This window comes from Phascolarctos cinereus, unplaced genomic scaffold (genome assembly GCF_003287225.1).
Source record: "Phascolarctos cinereus isolate Bilbo 61053 unplaced genomic scaffold, phaCin_HiC Scaffold_1;HRSCAF=81, whole genome shotgun sequence".
NCBI classification, from domain to species: Eukaryota; Metazoa; Chordata; class Mammalia; order Diprotodontia; family Phascolarctidae; genus Phascolarctos; species Phascolarctos cinereus.
In genome coordinates, this window is record NW_027555514.1 from 160,046,860 (window position 1) to 160,074,422 (window position 27,563).

At 37.9% G+C, this 27,563-nt stretch overlaps 1 protein-coding gene and 1 long non-coding RNA gene across 7 annotated transcripts in view; one reads left to right on the forward strand and one right to left on the reverse strand.

Moving 5' to 3' along the window:
* FRMD4A (FERM domain containing 4A) overlaps positions 1 to 27,563 on the forward strand; it is a 767,521-nt gene that overhangs the window by 559,626 nt on the left and 180,332 nt on the right. For all 6 annotated transcript variants that reach the window (XM_020999677.2, XM_020999676.2, XM_020999675.2 and 3 more), the window contains one exon: positions 7,987 to 8,081. In XM_020999677.2, the coding sequence (XP_020855336.1) occupies positions 7,987 to 8,081 (95 nt within the window). The remainder of the gene's footprint in view (positions 1 to 7,986; positions 8,082 to 27,563) is intronic.
* LOC110217333 (uncharacterized) overlaps positions 1 to 27,563 on the reverse strand; it is a 184,954-nt gene that overhangs the window by 52,447 nt on the left and 104,944 nt on the right. Inside the window, exon 3 of the long non-coding RNA XR_013486809.1 lies at positions 15,234 to 15,422. This is a non-coding gene — a long non-coding RNA (uncharacterized LOC110217333). The remainder of the gene's footprint in view (positions 1 to 15,233; positions 15,423 to 27,563) is intronic.

A 27,563-nucleotide genomic window follows, 5' to 3' on the forward strand; every position in this document is an offset into this window, starting at 1 on the left:
AAATAATAACTATGTAGCACTTTAAAGTTTTCAAAGTGCTGGTGGCAGCTAGGTGGTGAGGTAGATAGAGCACCAGCCCTGGAGTCAGGGGACCTGAGTTCATATTTGGCCCCAGACCAGACACTTGACACTTAACTACTTGTGTGAATCTGGGCAAGTCACTTAACCCCGTTGCCTAGCCAAAAAAAAAAATGTTTGCAAAGTGCTGTGCATAAATACGCTATCTCATTTGATCCTCACAACAACTCTGTGAAGTAGGTTCTATTATTTATACACTTTTACAAAAGAGGAAACTAAGGCTGAGAGAAATTAAATGACTTGCCCGGGGTCACTCGGTCACTTGCCTCAGGTCAAGATTTGAACTATTTTGAAGATTAATAGATGATGAAACTGGACCGCTGGATCTCCATAAAAACTTCAGCTCTACTGTACACTACCTAAGAGGCCTGAGGTAAGTCACTTCACCTCCTGGGCCTTCATTCCCTTAAAAATGAGGGGTCCAGACTACATGCTCTCTAAGGTTGCTTCTGGTTCTCAATCTGAGTGTCAGATGGAGAAGTGGAATTTGATGCATTAGAGGTTAGAGATATGAGGTAGTGCCAAAAAGCTGTTATTGCTGCATTCAGGTTCTTCCTTGCCCATCTCTGCCAGCCAAGTTCTGGGCTGAGAAGTTCCTCAGGCCTTTCTTTTTGCATTATGCAGGCCCTCTGTTAGACTCATTGAACTTCTCCATGTTGGGACCATGCAGGAGCTTCCTTAAAAAGAGATTTTTTTTTTTGCTTTTTTTTTTTTTTGGTGAGGTAATCGGGGTTAAGTCACTTGGCCAGGGTCACAACAGCTAGTAAGTGTCAAAAAAGAGCTATTTTTAAGAGGATTTAAAAGAAGACTGAGTTTGGCAAATTCAGGAGGAAAATTACTTTCAAGTCTAGAAAGCTCTGAGAAAGGTTGAGAGAAGAGAAGAAATGTGGAGTGGACAAAGAAGGATATGGGCTAAGTGACCTCAACAGGCTAGTTGCCAACCTGAAGTAACACAGTGACCCATCTTGCTCTGGTTCTTCATCCCTGTTCCCTGCCCGGCCATGTTCCGTGCCCTGTGAGGAACGATTGTCTATGAGGCTGTTATCTCTCTAGGACAGGATCTCATTTCTGGCCTGGCTCCTGGCCTGATCCCTGCAAAGCTGCATGCTTGTTTACAGTTCAATGTAATTGGCAAATTATAATCATCAGGATTCTATAAACATCCTCTCAAAGTATTATAATAGTATTATGCTTTCTGCTTAGCCTGCAACTTTCTCTGAACAAGTTTAAAGGACTTTAGAAACAATATAATTCAATAATCACCACCACCTCTTGGTGATCCATGTGGTATATTATTTTAATTTGGAAGGTAGGAAGTTAAGGGACTGAAAATTTAAGCGACTTACTCTAATTACACAGAGAATTAGAAAGGGCAACTTTCTTGACTCCTTGTCTAAGTCTCTAAAATTGGGATTTTAGAGAACGAGGTCCTACTCATTTATAAAGACCCTGAGTCAATCTCTCTTCATTTCTGTTTCTCTCTGTCTCTTTGTCTCTCTCTATCTCTCTGTCTCTGTCTCTCTCTCCACCACCCCCTTGTCATTTTCTCCATCTATGAGTTGGAAATTATAAATCTGGGTTTCTCCTCATCAAGCTTATAGTGGTGAGGCACATAAGATGAAAAATTGTGCTGAGTTTAGGGCCAAAGGACTTCGGTACAAGGCCCACCCTGTCATTTACTGTCTGTGTGGTCTTAGGCAAGTCACTTATAAAATTCTGTAAAATAAAGGGATTAGAGTAGATGATTTTGAGGTCCTTCCAAGTCTAAACTTATGAAACTCTGAAGCTTAGGGTGTAGACAGCTTAATTAGAAAATTATTTGCCATGCAGATATAAAATAGGAGCAATAGTTTGGAAGGCAAGAAGCCAATGGGGCTGAAATTTCACTTAAGTGACTTTTACTATAATATAGAGAATTAGAAATTCAGTTCTCTTGACTCTTTGAGCTCTTCATGCTGTTTGTACTTTTTTTTTCTCCTGTGGAATGAAATGAAGGTTAGCTTTTATTATTTCATGTGTTACTGTGTTCTAAATAGTCATAACTTTGAGGTGAAATGTTTTTATCCAAATGATTGTGCCTTGGCCCAAGACATTTTAGGAGTTTATTTCAGAATCAACTTATGATTCATACCAGAAAAGTGTCTTGTTACTTAAAGTCACACTTTAAAAAATCTTTTTTTGAGGCTAAGCTGCCTGGTCTTACCTGGATTAGAAGTACAGCAGCCATTCATGGACCAAGAACCACCACTGATCAACACAGGAGCTCTAATCTGCTTGATTTAGGGCCTGGATGGACCAGTTGGCCTTTCTTTGGACAGTGGGAGGCACAGTCACCATATTGGTGTTGATATCAGGTGGATAACTGATTGGTTTTAATCCTGCTGTACTTTAGTGCTCCTGAGATCCACTAAATTCAGCCTCCCATAGTAGACTAAAAGCATGTGGCACCATACCAATCCACCCCTCATTTATTTATTTATTTATTTGTTTATGCATTCACTCATTTATTTATTTATTTAATCATTCATTCATTCATTTATTTGTCTGCTTGCTTATTTATTTATTCACTTATTCATGTATTCATTCATTCATTCATTCACTTATTCATTCATTCATTTATTTACCAAAACTAGATTGTCCATACTGGTCATCCACCTTTTCCCACCACATTTGTTGTTGTTGTTTAGTCTCTTTTTTTTTTTTTTTTGCATCATATCCAACTCTTTGTGACCTTGTTTGAGGTTTTCTTGGCGTAGATATTGGAGTGATTTACCATCTACTTCTCCGGCTCATTTTACAGATGAAGAAACTGAGGCAAACAGAGTTAAGTAAGTTGTCCAAGGTCACACAGCTAGTAAGTGTCAAGGCCGGATTTGGACTCAAGTCCTCCTGACATGCCAGGCATTCTATCCATTACCACCTAGCTGTTCTCTGCCCCCCCTCTTTTTTTTTTTACCATATTTGTCACCAAATGATTTTTAGATATTTCCAAAAATCTAATCCATCCTCAAAGAACATCCTTCTGTCACCACAGAAGATATATTCATTCATTCATTCATTTATTCATCCATTGAGCAAACATGTATTTTGTGCCTACATGTGCAAGACCCCCTGAAGTCCCACTCTGGTACCTAGCTTCTCAAAGTCTATGCCAATGGGACACTAACTCTAGCAGATTTGTCCAGATTGTAAAGGCCATAGTATTGGTTCCAGCAACAAATTGTCTGTCTTTCAAAGACCACCATAGCTAAGTTCAGAAAGAGTTCATTACTAGGTTTTCCACAAGTCAGTGAGTTTTTTGTTTGTTTTTTTATACAAGATCTCTCAAAAACATTCATTGCAGGAGTTCTTATCTTGGGGACATTGACTTTTTAAAAATGTATTTCGATAACTGTGCTTTAGTCTAAGTGGTTTCCTTTTCAATCCTATGTATTTGGTTTTATTCATTTAAAAACATCACCTTCACCAGACTGCCAAAGGGATGACCCAAAAAGGGTAACAACCTCTGATCTATTGAGTCATAGAGGAAATGCAATCTGTTTTGGAATCAGAAAGGAGTCAGTTGGAAGATTATCTACAACAAAATAGTGATACTTGAATATAAACATAAGGCATAGGTATTTGGGGAATACAAAGAAAAATAAGATGCAGTGCCCTGCTTCCCCTAAAATTTACAATTTAATGGAGAAGATGTTAAGTAAGCAAATTATAAGCTAATGGCTATTAAGAAAAAAAAAACTCCAGAGAAAGTGCTTCGGAATTTCAGAGAAGAGAGAGATCTCTCCTATATGAGAGTATGGGAGAAGGCTTCAAGTGAGAGATAGCTAACTGAGCAGGGCCTTGAAATGTTGGAGGGAATAACATGAGCAAAGGCATGGAGGCAGAAAAGTAGAGTGTTTCCAGGAAATGTCCAAGGAGTCCAGTTTGCCTGGCGTATCTTGTGAGTGAATAAAGAACATTGTGCAATAATCTGGAGAGATGAATTCTTGATGACTTGGGTGCTTTGTAATGGAGTTTGGACTTTATTCTGTAGGTAATGTGGAGCCTTTACAAGTTTGATTTAGTATGGGAATTACACAATTAGGGTTAAAATTTGGAAATATCATGTTGACAATAGTATACTAAGGATTAGAGTGGGTGAGACTGAAAGCAAGTGCACTATTTGGGAGTCAGTAGTAATATTTTAATTGAAAGTGAATGATGGCCTGGCCTGTGCTGGTGGCAACAGGAATGGAAAGGAATGGTGGGATTAAAGAGCTACTAAGGAGGTCTGCAACAATGTGATGAATGAATCAATCAAACATTTATTAAGCATCTACTATGCATAAGGAACTGTGCTCAGCACAGGAATTACAAATACAAAAGCTAGACAGTCTGTGTCCTCAAGGAGCTAACAATCTATCATCAAAGTGGTCACAGACAAACAAATACTGGGTATATGTAAAATAAATAAAGATAATGGTCAGGGGAAAGATAACTACTTTATAAATTAGGGAAAGACTTCTTGATGGAGGTGGCATCTGAACTGAATTGTAAAAGGATCTAATGATTTCATGAGGAAGAGGCAAAAAGGGAGAGTATTTCAGGCATGAGGGACACCCTGTACAAAGGCAAAGGTGGTAGGAAGCCATTGAAGCTTCTTGAACAGAGGAGCAATAAAGTCAGACCTTTGCTTCAGAACTATTACTTTGGCAGCTGTGGGTAAATGTAGAGGAGGGGAGATTGAGTGCAGGAAGATCAATTGAGAACTTTGACAGTAGTCAAGGTGAGAGATGGAAAGGCCATGTGAGTGGAAAGGAGAGGATAACAGAGATGTCAAGGGAGTGGCATTGACAAAATTTGACAATATGTTCTATGTAGGGGGTGAGGAATAGGGAAGAGTCTGAGATGACTCTTAGTTTGCACACTTGGTTGACTGGAAGAATGGTGGTGCCCTGGACAGAAATAGAGGAGTTAAGAAGAGAGAGAGTGGAAGGAGAAACTATATGAGGTTTGTTTCAGGCGTGTTGAGTTTAACACAACTCTGGGACATCTGGGTAGCAATATGGGACTAGAGCTCAGAAGAGAGATGAGGGCTAGATATGTAGATTTGGGAGTCATTTGCATAGAGATGGTAATTGAACCCATAGGAAATGATGTGATTACTAAGAAAGGTAGTGTAGAAAGAGAGAAGAGGACTCAAGCTATGAATGCTCCAAATGAGCGGTTCCAAAACATCTGTGCAACAGCAGCATCACTGAAGTAAGTGTACAGCCTCCTAAGAGTACATCGATGAAGGAAAATACTGACTCATTTTTAGAAAAGAAAGACTTGAAAGTCAAGGGACTTGGGATCTTGTCCTTATACTGATTGATAGTCTCTAGTTGTATGACCTTGGGACAAGTCACTTGAGCTCAGTAGGCTTCCATTTTTTCATCAGTAAATTGATGGGATTGGACAAGATAATCTCTAAGGTCCTTTCTACCTTTAACATCCTATGGCATTACAACCTTATGGTCATGTTCTGTATATTAAATATTTTACAGGAGATGGCTTAACCTCTCTCAGCCTCTTGCTTTCTCATTTGTAAAGTGATTGGATCAGGAAAGAGGGTTTCTTTTCTTCTCTTCCAGCTCTAAATCCTGGCATCCCGATGGATGCTGTGTGCACCACAAAACCTTATTGATCTTAGAGATTACCTTTCTAAAACTGGGTGTGAAAGGAAGCATAAAATGTTAGAGGCAGATCGTGATTTGTCAGCATAGCATCTACTGGCTGCACCTCTTGGAAATACAACCCACTTATTACAAGGTGGAAGCACTAATGTCAAAGAGCCGGAAGACATTTCCACAAGGAATGGATCAAGTTGTTTTCATTCAGTAAAGTGATAGTCAGTGGGACTCAGACACTGCTATCCTTTCTGCCTAGAGGTGTGACAGCAAAAGGCAAATATGTCCTCCTGTTTCTGCAAAAATAGCACAAGCTATTGGTGAGGCAGCTGTACAGAAGCTATAGAGCTGAAGTATCTGCTTTTGCCTCTTTATTTTTACATTCTTTATGGTAATGGAATTGTCACATGCGATTTGTTCCCCTAATCCTGAATTTCAAAAGAGCAAGATTAACTACCAGAGTTGGAATTTTTTACATAGCGACAAAGGGAAAATAATATCTCATTTTTTTTCTTCTCTTAGAACTTCCCTGTTCCACCCTGAGCTTTGTTGTTGTCCTGTCATTTCAGTCATTTCTGACTCTTTGTGACCCCATTTAGGGTTTTCTTAGCAAAGTTACTGGAGTCATTTACCATTTCCTACTCCAGATCATTTTACAGATGAGGAAACGGAGGCAAACAGGGATAAGTGACTTGCCCAGAATCACACAGCTAGTAAGTGTCTGAGGCCGTATTTGAAGTCAGGTCTTCCTGACTCCAGGTCTGCACTCTGGCTACTGCATCACCTACCCCTTAGCTTGGGGACACCTAATGAGCATGTTTGGAAGAAATCATGCCAGAGTAATTATTGTCTATGCATTTTTTGATCTGTGTTCTTTTTAAGACCCACTGCTAAGTTCCTTAGACACAGGTGTCTCTCAGAAATCTCGTTTCCTACTGTCTCTTTGTGCATTTGGAGTAATAATAATAATAATGATAAATAATAGCATATGTAACATATGACAGTAGTAACTTGTGGTTATACAGCACTTTCAGGTTTGCAAAGGACTTCAATAATAATATCTCATTTTATCCTCAAAATGACCCTGGGAGCTTGATATTCTTATTACTCCCACTTTATAGATAAGGAATCTGAGGCAAAAGAGATGAAAGTATTTTGCCCAGGGTCACAGGGCTGTAAGTGTCTGAGGCCAGATCTGAACTCAAGTCTTACTGACTCCCGTTCTCTCTCCACAGACCTACCTTCTCGCCTAGTTTTAGCAGTGAAGCACAAGTGTGACTACTGATAATTCTTGTAGACATCTGTAACTGTCTGAAGTTAAGAGATGTCCCACAGATCCAACAGAAATCCGCTGGATTAGGAATATTTTGATTTGGGAGAAACAGTTATGAATTTTAGTATAAAGCAGCTTGAGGAGGATGGATAATGAGTGAATTAAAATTCTTCCTAGCTTGGCCTCGATGCTGACTGTCATTTAATGGAATGCTTCACTTCATCATCCTTGTTGTAGTAAAGATATCTTACAGATTCATTCAACCCAGCCTTACAAACATTTACTAAGCACCTTCTATGGATGAGCACTGTCCTAGGTTCTGGGAGTACAAAGACAAAAATGAGGACAGATATTATTTCAATGAGTTTACTTTCTACTGAGTGATATAGCATGTATAAAAAGAAGAACGGTAATCAGAAAATTGAAGACAGAGAACAGGAATAAATGAGGGAATTCTTCACAAAGGAGGTGGCATCAGAGTTGAGAGTCTTAAAGGACAGGCATTTTAAGCACATAGAATGGCTTGGGTAATGTACAAATGTGGAAGATTACATGTAAAGACAATTTTTAATGCCCGTTTTTAATAAAATGTTGAGTTCCAAATTTCTCAGTCCCCATTCCTCTCCCTGAGACAATGGGTTATATATGTGCAGTCATGTAAAACAGAAAATATAAAGATTTAAACACTCTGCATTAGAGAGGTCTAAATATAATGTGGAGAAAGCAGTATCTGGGAGAGTAAGGTACCAGATCTGGGTGCTAATTCTGACAGTGAGTTTTTCCTTACCCTTTGAGACTCATCACTCTATATTCTAATCTATATCACTGGGGTATTAAATTGAGGAGTCAAGAAATTATATTGACATGGATTCTTGAGACCCCCAGGGAAAGATAATATATATAGTAATAAATCAGGATGGGGGGGATTTTTAGGACAATTATTCACGTGTCACCATTTTTTTATTTCTCCCCTTTGTTCTCCTTCAGCCCAAGCTTTTGGCCAAGGAACTGCTTGATCTAGTGGCATCTCACTTCAATCTGAAGGAAAAGGAATACTTTGGAATAGCGTTCACAGATGAGACGTAAGTGCCATGAAGCAACATCTAACATCATAAATGATGATATAACAGTTCTAAGATAGCCCTCTCCAGCCTATCAGAAGTTGACATGAATCATTTGTAGCCAATAGGGCTGGATTGCTCCTGCTTTGCATCCCAATATTAAAAATCATGGTTAGAATTGAGCACAGCTAGTATAACCAAAGGATTCAATCTGGGCAATAATAGTTTATTTTTTCAATGGATTTTTGATCTCCTTTCTGTGCCAATATGATGCTCATGTCAGTAACTAGTGGTTACTATATTAGTGATTTTTTTAAAATAAACTAGCTATTTCTGAAAAGACATCCATGGCCAAGTACATTAAGTTTAGATTTGAAATGGCTGTTGAAATTAGGTTTAAACAAACTGTGTGGGCTTGTTTTTAAAGTTTTATTCTTAAAAGTTTTTTCGGAAATTAGATATTTCCTTGGATGTTGAAGTAATATTGAGGCCAGGAAGCAACACTGATGATAAATGGAAAATGAAAACAATCTATCTAAACTCAATTACAGCATATAAGAAATAAAAACATACGTTATCCTATGCAGAGAACTTTGGGTTTTTTAAGGTCTTTTCACTTCTCTCCCCTGAAATTGTGTTTAGCAACACAGACGTTCCTTTAAATAATATTGTGGCTTTCTTCTAAATATATTGGCATATGATAAATCAATTTAAATTTGAAAAATTTCCTCATAGGCACCCAAGTGAAAGATTTGGGTTTTTTCCCCCTTAAGTTAAATATCTTCATGTTTCATTTCTGTGTTCAAAAAATCTTAAGAGCTTGAACAAAATTTCTGAATATGAATACTTCCAGTCTTTGCTTCTGTGTACGTCTCCCTGACATACATCTAGAGTAATTGCTTCTAAATATTTTCTTCCCTTTCTTTTGAAAAATAAATGGAAGGCCTATGGTGTAGGCTACTTTTCCATTGTACCTCTTTTTTTTTAAATTAGAAAACATTCCAACTAATTATTCTCCTATTGTTCATATTTTTTAAGTGAGCTTTACTCTTCAAAAAAAGCCTTTGTACTACAGTTCAATAACAATTTAACTTCCTTTCTGAGAAAATAAGAATAAAAGAATTGGAGTGGCAATCTTGGCCCCAAAAAAGAAAAAAATAACTATGGTACATGTTGAATGTACCTGCCAGTCTGGTCAAAAGGAAGAGTTGTAAGGAGCTCTTTTTAAGGGAAAAAAGTATTATAAGACATTATAGACTGCAGGAAGAAGGAACAAATAGTGAGGTTCATACTCTTACAGATCAAGAACAAGGATCTGAAAATTGTGTAACCTTTGGCTCCTGACCAGTGGAAACTTTGAAACTTTATAACACATATGATTTAATACATCACTAAATAAATATCTATATGCCATACAAAGTAGGATTTTCTGGCATTAAAAATATATGCATTCATAAAAGTAATATTTGTAGCCTTCATTCTCTCCCATCTCATGGCCTGGAAACAGAGTAACTCGGATCCTTAAGAGAAAAATGATTTGGGGTAAATTTGCTCATTAAGCATGACAGAGTACCCAAGACAATGTCCGTGGAATGGTGGTGTTCCCTTAGATTCTGTCCCTGGTTTTACCTACTTTTTTAAATGTTCTGTTATGTTTAAGAATATTCAGTTAGTAATATAATTGTAAAATAATGTGATATGACAGTGGCCTGTTTATATTTACACACGTGCATATTGTCTTCCTTCTTAGAAAGTGAGCTCTTTGAGGACAGGTATCGTTTCACTTTTGTTTTTCTTTCCCCAGCACTTAATATGGTGCCTAGCACATAGCAGGTACTTAATGAATGCTAAATGACTAATATTCCTCAGAAGTATTTATTATATGCCAGTACTATTAAGGTATGCTTCATCGTATTCCCCTTTCCCAACTCTGTATTGTTCCCTGTTTTACATAATCCTAGTTCTGGCCCTCTTCTTTCATAGTGTCCCATTACTGGCACATAGTAAGTAGTTATTGAATGCTTTATTTATCTATCTAACCCATTAAGGATAGAAGCTAATATTCCTTATTCTTGTCAAACTTTGGCTTCACATGTGTTTTAGATTGTGTGTGCATGTGTATAGGGGTCAAGGGTGAATACACAAGACACTCTCTCTCTAGTTTTGATCCTCTACTTACCCATGTGACTACTTCTCAGTCTCCTTTTCTAGTTCATCATCCATGTCGTACCCTCAAAGCCTAACTTCCTTCAGAGGACTCTGTCCTGAGCCACCTTCTCTTTGACCTCTTTATTATCTTGTTTAGTGATCTCATCACTTCCACTGATTATCATCATTAATAATAATAATAATGATAGCAGTAGCAATATATTAATAAATATATAAACATATTAATAGTAATACAATAAAGCTTTATTTAGGGTTTTAAGGTTTGCAAAATGCTTTACACATATTACCTTATTTAATCTAACTGGTCCCCCTGCCTCATGGTTCTTTCCACTCCAATCCATTCTCCATGCCACCAAAGTGATTTTTCTAAAATGTGGATCTGACAGCATCACTTTGCTGCTTAAAGAGCTCTAGTGATTTCCTATTTCATCTAGAATCAAAGATAAGCTACTCTTTTTAGCATTCAAAGCTCATTATAACCTGACCTCTTCCTACATTTCCAGTCTCCCTGTACCTTACTCTTCCCTGTTGATTAAGATATGGCTGCACTGGCCAGTGTTCCTCAAACGTGATATTCCATCTCTTGGTTCTGTTCCTTTGCACTTGCTGCACCTCATGCTTCACACAATGCCTGGCACATAATGAGCACTTAAGAAATTTTATTGTTTGATTTATTATTGATATGATTGATATCATTTATTAAGATATTTATATATTGCTATTTATTAATTGATCAAATGCTCTTCCCCCTTGCCTCCCTCTCTCAGTGTCCTTGTTTTTCTTCAAGAGTTATCTCAAATCCCAGCTTTGAAGGGCCCTTTCCCATGCCCTCTAGCTTCTAATATCTTTTCCTTTCGGATTACTTTGATGTACTCTTTACATGTCATACGTGTACTTAGATATTTGCATGTTTTTGCCACTATTAGAATGTATCTTCCTTAAGAGCAGAGATTGTTTTTTTTTTCCTTTCTTTTTATCTTTGGTGCTTAGCACAGTGCTTTGAACATAGTAAGCACTTAATAAATGCTTGTTGACTGACTGACTGACTTTCAGTAAATCAGTAGCTGCCCCCGGAGAACCTGTGGGAGGCAGCGACAGAGAGATCATAAACCATCCAACTGGCACCTTCCAGGGAAAGTGTCTGCTGAGCTCACTGGAGACTATGTGAGAGGTTTCCCCAGAAAGCAGCAATGGCAGACAGCCAGGAGGCAGCCAGGAGGACAAAGCAGATGATAAAGAAGGTGCTGTTCAAAAATAGTTACTGAATAAGAACAAGCAGGTGCACCTGACTCACCCCTGGGAAACACAGTTTCAGGCACCCAGAGAGAAACGGGGGGCAAGGGAGGATGAAAGGAGACAGGCAGCTAAACAGGGAGAGTTGTTGGTGTAAAAGAAGATCAGCTAGGGACAAAAACAAGGTTGGACTACTGTAGAGAGCCAGTGGGCATTTGCCCTCTGGATAGCCTTGTGATTAAGCTGAGCTCTTAGTTTTTCTACTTTCTAAATGAGAAATTTTGCTTTAGGGGTCTGGCTATTGTTAGATTTTACCCAGTCTTCTTTGTGGATATCACTGACCACCCTTCTATAGCTGGTCTCAGCTGCCTTCTCTGACTGGGTTTTTGTTACCACTGTAGCAAAGTCCCTTGACTGTATCATACTTTCTAGGTAATTGAAATGTGAGCCTTTAAATGAAATAAATAAAATATACATACATATATATATATGTGTGTGTGTGTGTATATGCCCAGACAGGCTATGTGTGTGTGTTTGTGTAAGTACTATATGCTTAGGAAAATATTTATTGCAACACATGTTTTGCCATTGGAATAAGGCTATGTCCAGCCTTCCTTTCTCTTCATACTCTTTGCATCAGGAGTTTTAACCTGAGGTCCATGGGCCCCAAAGTGTTAGGGTCTTTGAATAGATTTTAGCAGGTCTGTAAACTTGGATAGGAATGGAATTACACATTTGTTTTCACTGACCTATAGCTGAAATTTAACATTTCCCTCACATATGAATTTAAAAATATATTCGGAGAAAGTGTTCATAGGTTTCACCAAACTATCACAAGAGTCGATGACAAAAAAATTTCTTAAGGACCCTACTTTCCGTCCTATGTTGTCATAATACATTAGGTCTGCACACTTCTTTAAGTGATTTTTAGATTTTCTTTCAGTGTTAATGAAGGATTTTCTGGGTTTGAGAGAGTAGAGACAAAAGGTGTGTAAAGTATTTCTTTAACACTTCCGTGTATCTGTAAATTCTTTTTTTTTTTACAAGAATTAATCTGTAAATTCTTGGGTGCCGGTGAACCCACCACTTCGGTTAGACAGCAATCTAAGTGTATGCCTTCTCATCCTGTGCAATTCTTGTCCATGTTTTCAGATCCATCCTCTTTGGAGAAGTGGAGCAAATCTATCCCTAATCCACAACAATAGTATGCTGGAGGTCTGCATTTTTACATTTGGGGGTACCAGTTTAACACTTAGGCTGCCCACGTATTAGCCCCTCACTCTTACCACATGATTGGCTCACCTCTTTTCCCAGGCATATAGTTCCTCAGTGATATCCATCATGCTACTTATTGCATGTAAGTCATTAATAATAATAATAATAATAACAATACTATAGTGGTGATGATGGTAGTAGTAATAGTAGTAGTAGTAGCAGCTAACTTTTTTTAGTGCTTTAAGGTTTTCAGAATGCTTTGAATATATTATCTCATTCAGTCATCACAATAACCCTGTGAAGTAAGAATTATTATTATCCCCATTTTATAGATGAGGAAGCCAGGGCAGAGACTTTCAGTGATTTATCCAGTGTCACACAGCTAGTAAATGTCAGGGGTGAGATTCAAACTTGGGTCTTCCTCACTCTAGGTCTTGCTCTCTGACAACTTATTCCTAAAGTCTTTGGTACCATCCAGTAGTTTGACTTCAGAAATAGATATGATTTTATTTTTGTGAATGACATTAAGGAAGATGCATTAACATTTGCTTTGTCACTGCACCCTGAGGACCAGAAAGGACTTAACCATGTGACATTCACCTGAAGCTTTCTATGTGTTATTTCCCCCAATAGAAGGTGAACTCTGTGAGAGCTTCGTCTTCTTGTTTTTATATTTGTATCGTCTGCACTCAGCACAATACCTTGCACATAGTCAGTGCTTAATAAATGCTTTTTCATTCCTTCAGGAATTGTATCTCTAACTGGGAGAACATTTGTATTAAATGGCTGACATTTGTAAAGCACTTTAAGGTGTACAAAACCCTGATATATTACATATATTATCCCGATTCAGCTTACAACAACCTTGTGAGGTGGGTCCTTCAGGAAAGAAGTGGCTAACTACTTGTTGAAGAGGAAGTGCTTTGATAGGATTCACTGGACACGAGGTTAGCCAACCAGAACCAATAACAGAATGTCTATCAATGCTTCATAGTCTCTTCATGGCATTTTCCTTATATATCATTGTAATTCTCCAGGAAGCAAACTCCCTCCCTTCTTCCATATGGAGAGCTTGCATCAGCCAAGCAAGGTGATGGAATCCACATATGCACCAATCTACCCAATGGAGTCTACCAAATGCTCCTCTGGAACTTTGTATGATACTTAGTTTATACTACTCTTATGTACAGGCTATGTATTTTACATAATAATTTGCATAATTTACATAAAATACATATTCTGTATTCTAACAGATATTTCACTTATATTTCAGTTAATGTTTTAACAAAACAAAATATTTCAAGAACCACGATAAGTTTGGCAATAACATAAGTATTTTAAGAATCTGCATGAATATTTCAAAAACTGCGTGATGACTGCAACTTTAAGAAGTTAATGGATGTCCAGCAATGCAATAAAATTTATCAAATAAAAATAAAATAAAACAAATACACATATTTAAAGAAAACAAAATTATAAAATGCTGTATTTTAAAAAGCAAAGCCTGTAATCATCAATTAAACAAAGAATTCTTGGTCAATATATATTTTTTTTAAAAAAGACAAGTCCTACTATTATTTTTTTAAAGAACAAAAAATATAAACAATCATATTGGCTCCCTCCTGTAACTTGTTCCACATAAACACCTCTGCTCCACCTGATGACATCCTTCACTTTAAGTTTTCTCATAAGCTTATAGTATCTTGACCAAACTTTAGTTTAGACAGCAGGTGGTCATTGGTATGGTCCCAAACTCCAGCAGACCCTACCATTCATGCATTGTAGTCTACCAGATTTCTCTGCTAAATTGTGGCCTCCTTGAGGTTAGGGACTGAGTATTTTTCTTCTTTTTCCAGACCCTAATATGTATGTAGCAGGTAAGAGCCAAGTAGATACTATTGATGTTTAGATGTCAGGCAGTCCTTGATGTTTTAGCAGAATTATACTCATTGACACCTCCAAGTTTGAATGTTTTACATTATAGTATCTTTTTAATCATATGATCAACAGTATTTCTTATTTTAGAAATATCTTTGAATTTTACATTTGGGTGAACTTACAATGCATTTCTAAAAAGTGAATATTTAGAGGATAGAAGGAAGGAGTAGATGAGTTAGGTGAGTTGTTTTGCAAATTTTTTAAGCAAGGAACAAGAAAGGCAATTTTCCAATCGAGGAAGAAATAACAATAAAAATGCAGCTCCAGGAGAGTAATTTATTTAGAAATAGGTTTGGGATTTCCATTCATTAGAAATACTGTATCAGGAGACTTTGAGGAGAAAAATCAATAGCAACAATCTCTGTGCCTGTGTCTTAATAGCTTCTTCTGATAATATGGCATTCAGCATTCATTACTGCTCCAGAGACAACTCACATTAGAATGTCAGACATTATAGAAAAGAACAGGGCCTCGTATTTAATGATCAGAGAAGCGCTTTTCCACAGCTCTTTGAAGAAAAAAGGAGTTTGGCATCAGAACTTTTCCTTCCATATACTCCTCTCTTTCTTTCACCACTGTCAGTGAAAAGGCAGTAATGGAGTAACGATTCTTACCTACCTTGCAGGTTTGTTGGGAAGGGAGTGCTTTCCAAATCTTCAAGTCCTGTATCACGGGGAGTTCTTTTTTCTCTTCCTTCTCTTGAGATGCAGCTGCTGAGGCAGTGGATAGAGTGCTGATCCTTAGGCCCAGAGCTTTAGCTGTATGACCCTGGGCAAGTCATTTAACTTCTGTTTCCTCACCTGTAAACTAGAGATAATAATAGCATCTACCTTGCAGGGTTGTTGTGAGGATCAAATAAGATAGTAGTTTAAAAAAAACAAAGAACTCAGCGCAGCACAGTGCCTGGCACATAGCAGGTGCTTTATTAATGCTTATTGTCTGCCTTTCCTCTTATTATTATTATTATACTTATTATATTACATATACTTATTATATTATTATTCTTAGGTAGAAGGTAAAGAGAAAGAGACCCTGCTTGTGGAATTGATTCTGAATAGTAAGTGCCTATTTTTACATGGTGATTGTACATATACTATCTTAACTGACGATCACAAGAACTCAGTGAATTACGTAGTGTAATTATTACCATTCCCATTTTGTGGATGAGGAAACTTGATCCCAGGGTTGTTAAATAACCATCTTGGTGCAGTGGAAGCCGTGTCTGTAGTTAGTCTGTCAACTAGCATTTATTTATTAACTCCTACCATGTACCAGGCATTGTGCTAAGCCCTAGATTTACAAAGAAAGGCAAAAAACAGTCTGTTCTCAAAGGAGTTCACAGTCTAATAGAAAAGACAATAGGGAGGGGCAGCTAGGTGATGCAGTGGATAGAGCACCAGCCCTGAAGTCAGGAGGACCTGAGTTCAAATCCGCCCTCAGACCAAACATTTGACACTTACTAGATGTGTGACCCTGGGCAAGTCACTTAATCCCAATTGCCTTAAAAAAAAAAAGACAATATGGAAACAAATATGTATAAACAAGATATAAACAGGATAGGTGGCAGGTAATGTCAGAAGGTGGGCATTAAGGTTAAAGAGGATTGGGAAAGACTTCTCTTGTTAATCAGAATGCCTAGGTCAAATCCATTGCTGATCCTGACTACCTGTCTGAACTGGTACAAATCACTGACATCTGTGGGTCCACCTTTCTCTCATCTATAATATGAGTAGACTGGGAGGTTTCTTTCAGTGCTAGAGCTAAGATCTTACAATCAGATCTTCAAGGCTTTGAACTCATCTTTTTACTCAGTTCTCCAAACTTTCTCTGAACAGCATTTGGGTCATAGCCAATGAATGTTAATAAAGATATTGATTTTTTTTTTTGTTTAGAGAGGCTAGAATACATACAATCTCATACATGTACACAGACACACATATATCTTCAAGGTAACTATTTGACTTCTTTATGCCCAAGAGTTTCATTAGGTAAACCGGGGTCATTTGGCTCTCTTTTTGTGTATCTGTTCTATACCTAGAACACTCTTAAGAGAGCTTTTACCTCAGCCACCAACTGTTTCTTTTATTGGAGAACCAGCCTAGTGAGTGGGATTGAGACCACCTACCCAAATAAAAATTCAGAGGTTTCTCTCAGTAGAAACAGCAATTTTATTCTAGCAAGTCTCATGCAAGAATTGGGCGTCTTATTAGAAAAGGATCTTGTGTGAATTCTTACCAATCAGTAGATGCGATAAAGACAAAGCTATCGCGCATTTCTTGATGGAGAAATGCCTCTCTTGCCTATGCTTACTTTTCCTACTATTCTCTCACTAATTTTTCCTCCATAACTGTAATTATGCTGAAGAAAAAAAGCCTGAGGTGTCTCCAAATATATACTGGATAATAGAAGCCTTACCAGCTGTTCCCTTCATGGGAATGGTACAAAAGAAAATGGTAGACATCAGTAGGAAGGCTAGAAGGTACATACAGGTCAAACCTTTGTTACATAGGGAAGAAGAAATCATTGGAAATGAAGATTCTTCAAAATTGTTATGTGCTACTAAGGAATAGATCTGAAAATATGAAATTTTTAAAAGTCCCTACTCCAATCATATTAGTACTTCTAGAGCAATGTATTTCCTTTTAAACACACACAGGTATACGTGGCTGAAAAAAATGTAGAAACTACAAAGATTCATTGAAAATCACCTTGGGTAGATTATTTAACTCTTCATACTCTTTCTTTTCTGTGTGTGTGTTATTCAGTTTCTGATAATATTGTTCTGACTGCAGGGAAGAATGGCTTTTCCAATGATAAGAAATTGAAGTGAAGACTTAGGCATCTCTTCTTCCTTACTCTTGGATGTAGTTCCAACTCACAGAGTCCACAATGGAGTCCAACTGTGTTTCCTGAGGCTCCTGGTATTATAACAGGAACTCTCTATTAATTCCCGAAGAAAATATAGCATTTATAATGCCATCCCCCATAGGCTTTCCAAAGTTCAAGGTTGTTGCTGCTGGTGTCTTTCTGTTGAGGTTTCTCAGTTTGGGGAACGACACAGGAGAAGCAATTTATCTAAATGTTTTATGTGACCTGCATCATTCTAGGTAGCAACTATTGAAAATGAATTCCCAGCTAATTTTTCCTCTTGTCTCAGAAGTATGGTACTTTTCATATTCAGAATTGCTCCTCCTTTCCCTCCCCAAATGCCACTCTTACTAGAGTCTAAGAGATGTTGCTTCTGGTGTTATTTCTCCTTCTTATAATATCATTGGCATAAATTACTATGGTTCTACAAATACCCTTTTCAGGTTTTGGTGAGCATATTCCTCTAATGCTAACCTGGACCCTGATTCTTTGGCATTCCTATGACTTTCTGCGGCCTCTTGAAATCTGGCAGCTCTTTCTTGATTGTGTCTACCATCTTGTCTCCCCCCCTCCCCCTATGCCTTGGTGTAAAAAAAGGAAAGTGTGGAAATTATAAGACTATGTATTCCTAAATGGTAGCGAAACTAACAAAGTTATTTCAGGTTGTAGAGGTTCATCTGTTTTTAACTCATATTTTTGTGTTTTCTTGAAAATTTTAGACTTTAGCTTCCGTCACAAGTATAAGTTAAGGAAGGAGTTTAATTTTTGCTTGAGCATGTTCTTTTCAATCTAAAAAACTATATACTGAAGCCTTGATCTTGTCCCTTATTCTCTTTTCTTTCTACCCAACTTCCTCCCTCTTATAACTAAACATTTTAGTGCCTATTAGATGCTGTAACGGAATATGGTCAGGGCAAGGGGAAGAGAAATTCCAGTAAGATAATTTAATTACTCATTAGTAGCTCATATCATGAGAGACCTGCCAGTGTTAACCACTCCTCTAAGATATTTCTCTGTCCCAGGCCAGCTGTCTACACATTTCCTTTTTTCTTTCTCTCACTCACACATCCTGTAGAAGGGGGTCCAGGGCTTTCATTTTTCCCTTTCTTTACTTTCTCTAAGGTAAACACACATCTCTACTTTTTCTGAGATAAGCACATAGCCCTTCTCTGAGTTTTCTCCCAATTTTACTACTAGTAACTCTAGGAAAATAAATATACAGGGGTTTCCAAAATAAGAAACAAAAGTGGATTATTGTGATAAAAGTGCTTTGTAAACTTGAAAGTATTATGTAGGCATTGATCTTTCTTACTTTCCCCAGTTTTCTTATTCCCCAATTTCTTATCTATGAAGTTAGCCTCCTCGAAGTTTTTCTAGGCTGAATGTTAGACTGAACCTAGCTGAGTAGTTTGCCAAGGTTAGTAGGGTTCTTAGATCCTTCTAGAATCTGTTTCCTTCTCTTTTTTTCTTTTTTCTTTTTTTAGCTAGGCAACTAATTAATTAATTAATTAATTAATTAAGTGACTTGCCCAGGGTCACACAGCTAGTAAGTGTTATGTGTCTGAGGCCAGATTTGAACTCAGGTCCTCCTGAATCCAGGGCTGGTGCACTATCCACTGCGCCCTTATCTTATTTTTCAATATGAGGGCAATATGTAAATAAGACACTTCCCTGTCTGGCCCCAGATATTTCTCCCATATAGTTCAGACTTTTCTGCCATGACTTTCCAACTTTTTTCTTTGTATTTCCTGGTGGTTTTGATGGCCCCATTATCTTAAAGGTCTTGCCTTGGCCTTTACCTGCCTAGAAATAAAAAGGAACTTGTCTGTCAGGGCCTTCCTACTTGTGACTTGGCAGGAAATCTCTTTCACTACAGGCACCCACTTGGGGCACTTAATCTTTGTAAAATAACTACAGTAGGAAACTTGCATTGATGGCAAAATAAACAAGTTCGACAAGTTACTTTTTCCACCATGTAGTTTCAAGGAAAGGAAAAAACAAAGTTGCCACTTCTAACTTTTCAAAATCTGCAGTTTCTCAGCTTCTCACATACACGTTCAAGTTTCTACATCTCTGAGCTGATCAGGGTTTTGAGAAGACTGGCACTTGGTGTCCCAGTATTCTTTAAATCGGAGATTCTTAACCATTTTTTGTGTTCTGGACCCTTTTGACAGTTTGGTGAAGCTTGTGGAATCCTTCTCAGAATAATATGTTTAAATGCATGCAATAAAATATATAGAATTACAAAGGAAACCACTAATACTGAAATATAGTTACCAATTTTTTTTAAAGTTTAGAGACCCCTGTTCAGAGTTCCTGATTTAAAGGCTTATTTTGTTCCAGAAGTCTTCAGTAGATGGAAGAATGCCCTCATAATCCCTTTCCTCTTTACTTGCAAAAGATCATAGACAAGAGATAAAATACTGAGCTCCTCATCTCCACTCTTATATGCTTATTATATTCTAATGTAAGGAAATACTGTACAATGTTTTTAGTATAAGGGAGCAGTCCAAGAAAAGTGCTACAGGAACTTTGAGGAGGGAGTGTCTACTTTGGGGGGTTTTTTCCTTCTTTCTTTCCTCTCTCCCTACCTTCCTCCCTCCTTTCCCTCCCTTCATTTCCTTCTTTCTTCTTTCCTTTCCTTCTTTCTTTCTAGTTTTCTTATCTTGCCCAGGCTGCAGGTCATTCCTGGGCCCAATCCCTCATCAGCTGATCAGAAACTGTTCTGGTTCACACCTCCAGAGGGAGCCTGGTGACCATCCCCTTTCCAAGGGGCTCACCATATTGGTACCAGCCTTAAAAGATGTATGCCCTAATGCTTTGAACTTCAGAGTTCTAGCCATGCTCATTAAGTCCTCCCAGTAGCAGGGATTGTAGGCATGCAGTACCATGTCTGCCTAGTTTTGGGGGTATCCCACATTCAACTGAAAGCATCAAAGAATGCTTTGTGGAGAAAATGGTAAATAACTTCCGAAGGACAGGATGGACTTCAGCAATGCTAAAACTAATTGCTACAAGTTTATACATACATATATGTATATATGTATATTTAAACAAATCTGTCTTCATACAAATATATATGTTGATTCATTTATCCATTTATCCTTGTTAAAGAAGAGTAGGAAAACCAGAAAGAGAAATTTGAGGGTCAGAGACCACTTAGAGAAACATATGCAAAGTGATGCCCCTGTCATTTAATGTAATATGTACCCACTTAAAAATTCTCCATAGTGTGAATTATGATCCCAGGGGACCTCAGTCTGTTCCCCAGTAGCTTGCATGGTCAACAATATATGCGCCTTTGGGGGGAATTTCTCAAGCATGGCTCGTTGATTGAACTGAGCTTCCCAAGCTATGCCAGCTAATCTTGAGGGCATATGTGGAGCATTCTGCACTGATTCAGGTACCTCGTTATTACTTAAGCATGGGTTGAAATAAAGCTATTATCCTTTCAAACCATTCAGTGTTATGAAGCAATCCAAAGCTTCCTCATCTTGAGTCCAGACTGGCCCATTAGAAAGCAATACAATGAGGCAGAAAATTAAAATTGCATTTACAGGATTGGTGATGCACTACTTTAATAAGGAAACGATCACGAAACATTTTTGAGTGCCTACTATGTGCAAGATATTGTTCTAGATTCTGAACAACGAAGGCATGAACACTGCCTTCATGAAGCTCATTATTTAACATGTGAGGGTGGTGGTTGTTCACTCATTTTTCAGTCACGAACAACTCTTCATAACCCCATTTTGGGGTTTTCTTGGCAAAGACACTGGAGTGATTTGCCTTTTCCTTCTCCAGCTCATTTTACAGATGAGGAAATTGAGGCAAACAGGGTTAAGTGACTTGCCCAGGGTCACACAGTTAGTGAGTTTCTGAGGCCAGATTTGAACTCTGGAAGATGAGTCTTCCTGTGTCCAGGCCCAGCTTTCTATCCACTGAGACGCCTAACTGTAGACATAGGAAGATAGCTAAAAATACAAGACAGTCTATGATGAGTGCATCTGCGTGTTGTAGAGAGAGTACTGAATTTAGTGTCAGTAGAGATCCAGATTTGAATTCAGGCTCCCATACTTACTTACTTGTCCTGGGCAAGTCACTTAACTTCTCTGAGCCTCAGTTTCTTCATCTGTAAAATAGGGAGAATAAAACTTGTTCTAATGGATATTAAGAGGAAAAATGCTATGTAGCCCTAAGAATGATATACAAATGTAAGTTATCATTAGAAATGCCAAATAATAAATACCTACTGTGGGACCTAAATGATTTGAAAGGAAGGATAAAGGAGGAATAGCAATTGTAGACTTGAATATTCAGGAAGTGTTTCCCAGAGAAAATGGGGAGGATTCTTCTAGCAGAGGTATGCTGAGTAAATGGAACAAGCTTGGTTTGAAAACAAAGAGATGGGAATGGGCTTCTTTAAAGGCTAATGAGTGGTCTGCTCCCTCTGACAAGAAAGTTCAGATGCTTTCTGCTTTTCTTTAGAGTCACAAAGGAATCCTAGGGCCCTTTTACCCAAGGAAGTGATGCCTAGTGGTGTAGTATTACAAGAATTTACCCAGCCTTCTTATTATTTCTCCTTTTCCCTACAATGTATAGAGCAGAGCAAAGAAAGACAAAATAATGAAGAATTTAAAAAGTGGTTGTGTGTGTGTGTGTGTGTGTGTGTGTGTGTGTGTGTGTGATTTCTACATGTGTATGAAGGGTCCTTAGGACTCGGACAAAATGCTTCCAAATTCCTTGGGTGAAAAACAAACCCATTATAAAGGTTTATGTATGCAGCATAAGATGTTCTATGAGCTTATTTGAGCAGTGTAATTTCTTTTCTTGCACAAATGGTGCTTTTGGATGAAAGTTCTCAAAGTAGTGCCTGAAACCACTAGCATGTTTTTGATTGATTTCATTTCTCCACACTAAACAACTCCTGAATGGTTTTACTAGTAATGTTTTTTAATCCTCTTTCCATAATTCTTCTTTCATTCCTTTTGTCCATTCTTATTATCAGCATTTTCTGATAAAATGGTTCATTGAATTTAGAGCTAGAAAGAACCTTAAAGGTCTTACAGCCCAATCCCCTCATTATGCATGGGGGAAACTGAGGCACAGAGGTATAAGGTAACTCCCCCAAAGTCATAGAAAACCAGGATGTTCCACATAAGTCCACAAATATTTCCACCAACCCTTCATATGCTTGTATTGTAACAATGATCTATCCATCTCAGGGTTCAGCAGTAACCTGAGGCCATACAGTGCAATAGGTTATATTTGCTGAGTAGTAGCTTTAATAATTAAAATAAGAGAGAATACAAGAGATTGCCCTAGGCACAAGCCCCACTAAGCGCATATCATAGCTTCCCTGAAAATCAGACCACTTGGAAATCTATACCAATCTATACCATGGGGCTCTCTCTTGCTGCTATCTGATGCTAGTCATTCCTGAAATAGTTATTCCTTCTACACTGTGAGGCCGTGAGGGGCGTGGTACCCCCTAGACCTGGAACATCCATGTAAAATTTTTCAGCTCTCCATACCAGAGAAGAAATCTGAATTATCATGGTTTTAACAGACAAAATATATTGTTATTATACAATACTATATATACATTTTATGCATTTCTGAGTTTCTAAACTCTTTCTGTGTCCTCGTGGGTCATCTGAGGCTTCTGCAAAACTCCCAAAAAATTTCTTATGCTGACCTGTGATATATCAGAACTGCAATGGGGAAAGTTGAGATATGGAAAGGATAAGTGTACTAACTCAAAATATTGAGTTTCTGATTTTCCTGGCAGACTTCCTAGTTTCAGAGACCTCCCTAACTACCTGCTTCCCTTTTCATGCTAGTTGGATTGGACTCAGTCATTAGTACTAATGCTGAGAATCCTAGTTCTAGCACGCTTTCTTTTTTTCCCTTTGCCCTCTCTGCCAACAAGGCATTAAGGCTTAGTGTGTCTTTTCTAGCAACTAACTTGTAAAGGAGAAAGTTTATACATTCAGAAATAATATACAAGTTTAAAAGTAATCAGAAGAGAATAAGCTTTTAAAAATACACACACACATATATATACATGTATATACATATATCTATGTACACATGTATTTCAACACATGCATATATGTATAGATAGATAACTATTTCAGTATAATTGGTTTCCTTTGTATTCCTATGCATTTTTCTTTATGCATTCAAAAAAATTCTGAAAATAGGTCCATAATCTTTAACAGATTATCAAAGGGGTCAATGGCATTAAAAAGGTTAAGAACCCCTCATCAGAATTATGGTTCTATACTCACTATTATGGTTCACTATCAGCCAGTCAGGAAGCCTCCAAGTCATTGCAGGCTTTAGAACACTCTACCTACCTATTCCTGGTACAATCTCTGGCTAACTAAGAGAGAAAAAAGGACACCTCATATCAGGTACTATTTTATTTTTCCTCTTATCTAGCTCATGTTCAAAATTCACAAAAGGAGGCAGAGCCAAGATGGTGGAGTAAAAAGCAGCAACTTGCTTGAGCTCTCCCCCAAACCCCTCCAAATACCTATAAAAATGGCTCTAAACAAATTCTAAGGCAGCAGAACCCACAAAAAGACAGAGTGAAACAAATTTCCAGCCCAAGACAACCTGGATGATTGATCAGAAAGGTGTGTATCACGCTGGGCTGGGAGCTGAGCGCAGGGCGTCGTGGGTACACAGGCCACACCGAACCTGGAGCAGGCCTCAGAGGACTGAATGGCGGGCAGCTGTGGTGGTTTCCAGACTCCTCAATACATGAATGCCAAAGACAACTTAGAAGGTCAGTGGGAAAAGTCTGTTTCTACGGTGCTGAGAGAGGAAGGCAGGGTCTCAGATCCAGTTCCCCAAGAATGCAGCACTGGGGTGGGCAGCTGCTTCCAGAGCTTCTGGCCCACAGACTGAGGGGGAATTGAGTGGCTGATCAGAGGGGGATTGCAGGGATATTTCTGCTGGTGCTGAGGCAGGAATCTCTTGCTTTGGCCGTGCTTGGATCTGGGTCACAGTTCTGGACGGGGGTCCTGGGGTGAGGAGGAGCGCTGGCACGGTGGAGCTTGTAGTGGCTGTGGACAGGAGGCCTTCCTCACAGTTCCAGGACAGAAAGGAGTGCTTGTGGTCACTAATAGACCACAGCACAGGCCAGGAAAGGAGTAAACACCTCGCCCCTTATCATACCACCTTGCAAGAACTGAAAATTTATGGGTCCCTACAAGTATCTCTGAAAACAGCTACATAAACCCCCAAAGCTTGGGACAGTACTTTCTCCACATTGGAAGCAGACTCTTACCTTAACAAAGAGTTTAAAACTCAAGTAATTGGCTGGGATCATGAGCAAGCATTGCAAAAAGAGTCAGACTATATTATCTTACTTTGGTGACAAAGAAGATCAAAATATACAACCAGAAGAAGATAACAAAGTCAGAGCTCCTACATCCAAAACCTCCAAGAAAAATATGAATCAGTCCCAGGCCTTAGAAGAGCTCAAAAGGGATTTTGAGAAGCAAGTAAGAGAAGTAGAGGAAAAACTGGGGAGAGAAATGAGAGTGATACAAGAAAATCATGAAAAACAAGTCAACAGCTTGCTAAAGGAGACCCAAAAAAATACTGAAGAAAATAACACCTTAAAAAATAGCCTAACCCAAATGGCAAAAGAGATCCAAAAAGCCAATGAGGAGAAAAATGCCCTAAAAAGAAAAATTGGCCAAATGGAAAAGGAAGTCCAAAAGATTACTGAAGAAAATACTTCCTTAAAAATTAGAATAGAGTAATTGGAGGCTAGTGACTTTATGAGAAATCAAGACACTGTAAAACAAATCCAAAAGAATGAAAAAATAGATGAGAATGAGAAATATCTCATTGGAAAAACAACTGACCTGGAAAATAGATCCAGGAGAGAGAATTTAAAAATTATTGGACTATCTGAAAGCCATGATCAAAAAAAGAGCCTAGAATTTTTTTTTTTGGTGGAGAACTGCTAAGTTTTCTCTCCCATTGGATAATGAACTAAGATGGAATAGGTATAGAGTATTATTTTCTTCAGTATTCCATAGTGGTATACATAGCCTACAATGGTACAGATTGTAATCCATCTATGCCTTCTTGTCTTACATGATTTGTGTCCATTTTGTCCCATAAATCCTTCACAAAAAAAAAAATCTGCCCCAGTCTAATAGGGGCTATACCTCTAATCCCTGCTACTAGGGAAAACTAAGGCTAATAGATCCCTTGGGTTCTGGAATGCTGAGCTACAGCCAACTGAGTCTAGCACTAACATGGTAAGCCCTGAGAGCAAAGGTCCACCAGAGTGCTTAAGAAGGGGTAAAGCAGTCCAGGTCAAGAAACAGAGCAGGTTAGATCTTCCCTAGCAGTCAGCATTGAGATTGGGCTCGTAAGTGCTGAACTTTCAACCTGGGTAAGAGAGGGAAAGCCATTCTCAAAACAAAACAAAAAGAAAAATAAAAAGCCTCATATCTATCCAATGAACTATAGGGCCTTTTCTGGGTCTTTTAATATTTTGCACGTAACAATGAGGTACTTGGACCATCCATCTACTATCTCTTGATCTTTCTGTAGGACCAACTTATCTTCTTTTCTAATCATTTATTTCCTGAATGATCTGTTTTACACCACTTTTTTTCCATATAAGTCATTGGTTTTGTACACATACATATGTATATGTATGTGTGTATATATACGTATAGTGGTTATAAATAGCCTTCAGAATATTACCTATATGGTGTTCACACATACATATATATGGTGGGGGTATATATGCATGTATGTGCATTTATGTATGTATGTATATGTGTATACAGACGTCTTTTGCATAACTCTTAGTTTTGGAAGGTTGTGGTATTCTATGATTCACAGACAGAATCACATGTTGGCTTTAGAAATATGGCACATTCATTCACTTATTAAGTACCTGCTGTTTGTTGGCATTGTGCTGGTCGCTGAGGATATGAAGACAAACAATGTTGCCTCTGCCCTCGGGAGCTTCTTTTATATTGGTGGGAACACTATATGCACAGATGGATAAATGCAAATGCACCATCCTCAGTTGCTTCTCACACAGAGAAGCTTCTTTATCTCTAAGAGTACTTTGGAAACCTAAGATAGTTACAGTTTGCCATTTTCTATGAGAAGTCTGCAAGAGATTGGTAGTCCAACTGTCATCCTGAAAAGAAATAGATGTGATGGTTGAAGAGAAATGAAGGTAATAAGAAAGAATATGAAGAGAACTTCTTTTCTGCTAATATAGTTTAATTCTTATAAAGAAACATTTTAAAGAGAATTTCTTGGTTCTGTAAAGAGACTGAAGAGATTTCACTGTCATGCTAGAAAGGAGCCTGTTATACATATCTGGAGAGAGATTAGGAGAGGACAGAAATGGATATAGTTTATATTTATACCTTATATTGAAAATAAATAAGGCAAGGATTGTAGAGAGACTTTGGCTGCTATCTAGAAAAACTGAATGGAGGGACCATGTTTCAGAAATGAGGATAAGTCAAGAGGAGTGATAGTGATTAGAAGTGATTCTGGATGTGATCTTTTTCCACAGCTAAAATTCTGTTTTTTAAAAAAGTATGTCCATTATTATCTATTTTTCTGTTAATAAATAGTACTATAGCCAGTAACTCTAATATTAGATTAGGGGGCTTGATATATATGGAGAGAGGTGAGCAATTGCTTCTGGGAAAATTGGTTTCTCTAGTTTATTAAATAAGTAACATTTGGATAGTGTATAAAGTGTTTTGGAAACCTTAAAGTATAAATGCTAGTTATTAGAAAACTGGGAAGGTGACTCAAAGATAATTGATATACTAAAGAAAAGGAAGTAGTAATTCTAATAGTTAATAGAGAAATATCCAAACATACTCCTGGGTTATGTTAGAATACGGAATGAATATGATACATCAAGTAGCGGGCTGAGGGGTGAACACCTTATAAGCTATGTATGAGTGTGGTCAATTTTAAAAACATATTGCACAAAATATACACAAATTGAATTATGAAAAGGGGAAAGACTAACAACTTCAGGAATCAAGAAAGCCTCATGTAAGA